This window comes from Bos javanicus, chromosome 15 (assembly GCF_032452875.1).
Source record: "Bos javanicus breed banteng chromosome 15, ARS-OSU_banteng_1.0, whole genome shotgun sequence".
In the NCBI taxonomy this organism is placed as follows: Eukaryota; Metazoa; Chordata; class Mammalia; order Artiodactyla; family Bovidae; genus Bos; species Bos javanicus.
The window spans coordinates 78,560,604-78,564,510 of record NC_083882.1 but is presented as its reverse complement, the minus strand read 5'-3'; the positions used below and the strand labels follow the sequence as shown (position 1 = coordinate 78,564,510).

The 3,907-nt window shown below is 36.6% G+C and overlaps 1 protein-coding gene across 1 annotated transcript; it reads right to left on the bottom strand.

Annotated features, from left to right (window-relative positions):
* Nucleotides 1-353: 353 nt before the first annotated feature.
* Nucleotides 354-1,320, bottom strand: LOC133261421 (olfactory receptor 4A47-like). The gene has a single exon (XM_061439903.1). It carries the CDS (start codon nucleotides 1,281-1,283, stop codon nucleotides 354-356), a length of 930 nt encoding a protein of 309 aa, XP_061295887.1. The 5' UTR covers nucleotides 1,284-1,320.
* Nucleotides 1,321-3,907: the final 2,587 nt, after the last annotated feature.

Below are 3,907 nucleotides of genomic sequence, written 5' to 3'. Positions count from 1 at the left end.
ACGTCTAAATTTCTGAGGGTAAACTGTAACTTTAACAAAGGACTTATTACGATATAAAATGTGCCCAAAGCTTGGGTACAAATGCACAAATAAGCAAGACACAAAAACTAAGGTGACCACAGTGATGTGAGAGTTACAGGTGGAGAGGGCTTTGTATGGAGCAAACTGTTATTAATAGCACAGCTGTATAACAATGATCTTTAATTGGAATGATCATAAACTCTTTGAAGAAAGAGGATTTTTTTCTTTTTAAAGAAAAAATTTTTAATCAGAATCAAATTTTAAAATGAATTCTGCATTCTAAGGAAATGAAACCTGCTGGCAAATGACTCCCTTCATGGTAGATCATGCAATTACTTAATATGAGATATGATATTTCTTCTCCACAGCTTCTTCATAGCATGAGTTAGCTCAGAACTTCTTAGGCTGTAGATTAATGGGTTCAGAATGGGGGTTATGACTGTGAAAAACACGCTCAATAATTTGTCAACAGGGAACGTCTTAGAAGGTCTTACATACATGAAAATACAGGGAACAAAGAAGCAGACAACCACAGTGATGTGAGAACCACAGGTCTGGAGGGCTTTCCCCCTCCCTTCCTGACTCAGGTTCTTCAGAGAGTGCAGGATGACTCCATAGGAGACGAGCAAGAGCAGAAACACTATAGTGCAGATCAGTCCTCCATTGGCCACAACTAAGATGCCAGTGACATAGGTGTCAGTACAGACGAGTTCCAATAAGGGGTACATGTCATAAATATAGTGATCAAAGACATTCGGGGCACAGAATGGGAGCCCATAAATAGTGCTAAGTTGAATAATTGAGTGCAGAAAACCTCCAACCCAGGACACCACCAGCAGCACTACACACACCCTCTGCCTCATGATCACCAAGTAATGCAAGGGCTTACAGATGGCCACATAGCGGTCATAGGCCATCACCAGCAGAAGGAAGATGCCTGATCCAGCAAAAAGGTGCTCTGCAAACAGTTGGGTCATGCAAGATTCAAAGGATATGTTTTTTTCCCCAAATAACAACTCTGAAATCAATCTGGGGGTGATAGAAGTGGAGTAAGTGACATCCATACAGGATAAGCTAGCAAGAAAAAAGTACATCGGTGAGTTCAGGGTCTCACTGACAGCTATAGTCACTATAATAAGAAGGTTGCCCACCAGAGTCAAAAGGTAGATGAACAGGAACAAAACAGAAAGGACTTTCTGCTCCTTTGGATTCTGTGTGAGGCCCAGAAGGACAAAGTACGTTACATTATTTCTTGATTCCATCCAATCTGGACAGGAGCTGACTTCACATATTAAAGCAGTTTACTTAAAAAAAAAAAAAAAAGAGGGATAACACTTAAAGGGGGAAATGCTCAAATGTAGAAGAATTTTTATTTATTTATTCATTCATTGGAAGAATGTCAATAGAACATCTATTTGTGTCTAATGTGTCATAGAAAATTTGATTATCAAGTTGAATAAGGCATAGTTGTTTTTTGTTTCTTTGTTGTTTAACCTCAGTGATATGACACAGTAAACAACAACAAAAAAATTCCTGACACGTGTATGAAGTTCCATTAAATTCACACAGGGCTGAGGAGTCAGAATTTAGGAGTATATCAAGTGAGTGTCACAGAACTCTTTCAAGAGGAAGTAATGTTTCAGCTGAGTGTAAAAAATAATTGAAAGTACAAAGAAATAAAGAAAGCCATGAAAAGGTGCAGCATTTATAAAGACACAAAGTATAATACATGAAACACACTCAAGGTAATACACATAATCAGTGTGGGTAGATGAATGTGTGAATAGATGAATTCCTTGTCCTGAAATGTCTCTAACCTCACTGACACTTCTTTGGTCTGTACGTGGTTATTTCCCTTTTTTGATCAATAAATTAGACTGCAGCAGTCTAATTTTGTATCTCCAGGCCTTACCTTTCCCCTAAATTTCAAAAGTTTATTTGCAACATCTCTAATTTTGAAATCCAACTGAATAGCAATTTAATATTTATAAAACATAACTTCTAAATTCTCCACAATAAACATGAGCATTTTCTAAATATAATTTAAAGAGCATTCCTTATTTATCCCATTAAATATTATAATTTTCATGTTAGTGTTCAGAAACAAAATTTCAGTGCTCTTTACTCATTTGTCACTCTCATGAAACTTAAATAAATCGTACTAACTCTACTTTCAGAATATATCAAAAATTTGATCATTCCCTACTTCTTAATTTCTTCCTGTTGCACAGTAACAGCCTCCTGCTAAGTCTCTCCACATTCATACTGGCCTCAAAAGTCAGTTCTCCTGCTGCAAACTAAAGAGTCCTTTTGAACCTTCTTCTGATAACATCACTCTACTTCTCCAAAATCCTACAGTATATTCCAATCACTCACTCATAGTTTAATAGAACACACTTAATATTTACAGTAGCAAGAACTGTAATCCTTATTTCATAAGTGAAGAACTTAAGGTTCAGAATATCTAATTCATTTTCTCAAGTACACATTTTTAAGTCATATACCTAGAATTGAATTTGTTTGATTGAATGTAAAGTAATTTATTTTCTTATATAAGAAATAAGGTCTCACAACTGTCAGCTTGGTTCCCACTATTTAACATTAGTCTTACCTTCTGGAGGCTTGTTCAGAACCTGAAGAATAACTTGAAGTTACTCAGAAACACTTGGAATTATTTTTCATCCAGTTTGACAAAGAGGACAAAAGGCCACTCTATTACTTGAGCATATAGTTTATTTGACTGTCCATCCATTTGCTTCATGGAGTCTTCTGATTATTCAGGTCATTTTAAATGCAGTGTAGATTATTTGAAGGCAATTCCATGGTGCACACACTGAAAAACAAGTTTATTGCATTAGGAAATATGTCAAAATGTCCAGCATATACTACATACACATAGAAGAAATCAACTAGTTATTTGGCAGGGAAATTGTTCACAAGTAACTTCTTTCCTCCTAACTTCAAAAATATAAATAGCATTTGACTGTCCACTTCTTTTCACTCTGTCATATTAACATGACCAAACTAGTTGAGATCTTGAAAGACATTCCTGTGATTCTTTTTAAGTCATGCTATAAGTCTAAGAATGGACCTCCTTAAAATTTTATGGCAGTTACTAAGTGAATAGCATCTTCTTCCTTTTAGGGGTGAAGATCACAGGCTATTTCACCCCTTCCAGCTGCAATTATCACTGGGTCTTGAAATGTGTCCAAGGCTGAATCTTGTGTAATTAATTCACTGGGATTTTCCTCAAAGGTTTTAAAGAACATCTATAGGGACTCCATCAAAAAAGCAAGAGAGTTCCAGAGAAATATCTATTTCTGCTTTATTGACTATGCCAAGCCTTTGACTGTGTGGATCACAATAAACAGGTGAAAATTCTGAAAGAGAGGGGAATATCAGACTACCTGACCTGCCTCTTGAGAAATCTATATGCACGTCAGGAAGCAACTGGACATGGAACAACAGACTGGTTCCAAATAGGAAAAGGAGAACGTTGAGGCTGTATATTGTCATCTTGCTTATTTAACATATGCAGAGTACATCACAAGAAATGCTGGGCTGGAAGAAGCTCAAGCTGGAATCAAGATTGCCAAGAGAAATATCAATAACCTCAGATATGCAGATGACACCACCCTTATGGCAGAAAGTGAAGAAGAACTAAATAGCCTCTTGATGAAAGTGAAAGAGGAGAGTGAACAAGTTGGCTTAAAATTCAACATTCAGAAAACTAAGATCATGGCATCTGGTCCCATCACTTCAAGGCAAATAGATGGGGAAACAGTGGAAACAGGGTCAGACTTTATTTTTTGGGTCTCCAAAATCACTGCAGATGGTGATTGCAGCGATGAAATTAAAAGATGCTTACTCCTTGGAAGGAAAGTTA

Coding starts and splice junctions, on each gene's coding strand:
- LOC133261421 (XM_061439903.1), bottom strand. CDS start 1,283: ATGGAATCAAGAAATAATGTAACGTACTTTGTCCTTCTGGGCCTCACA.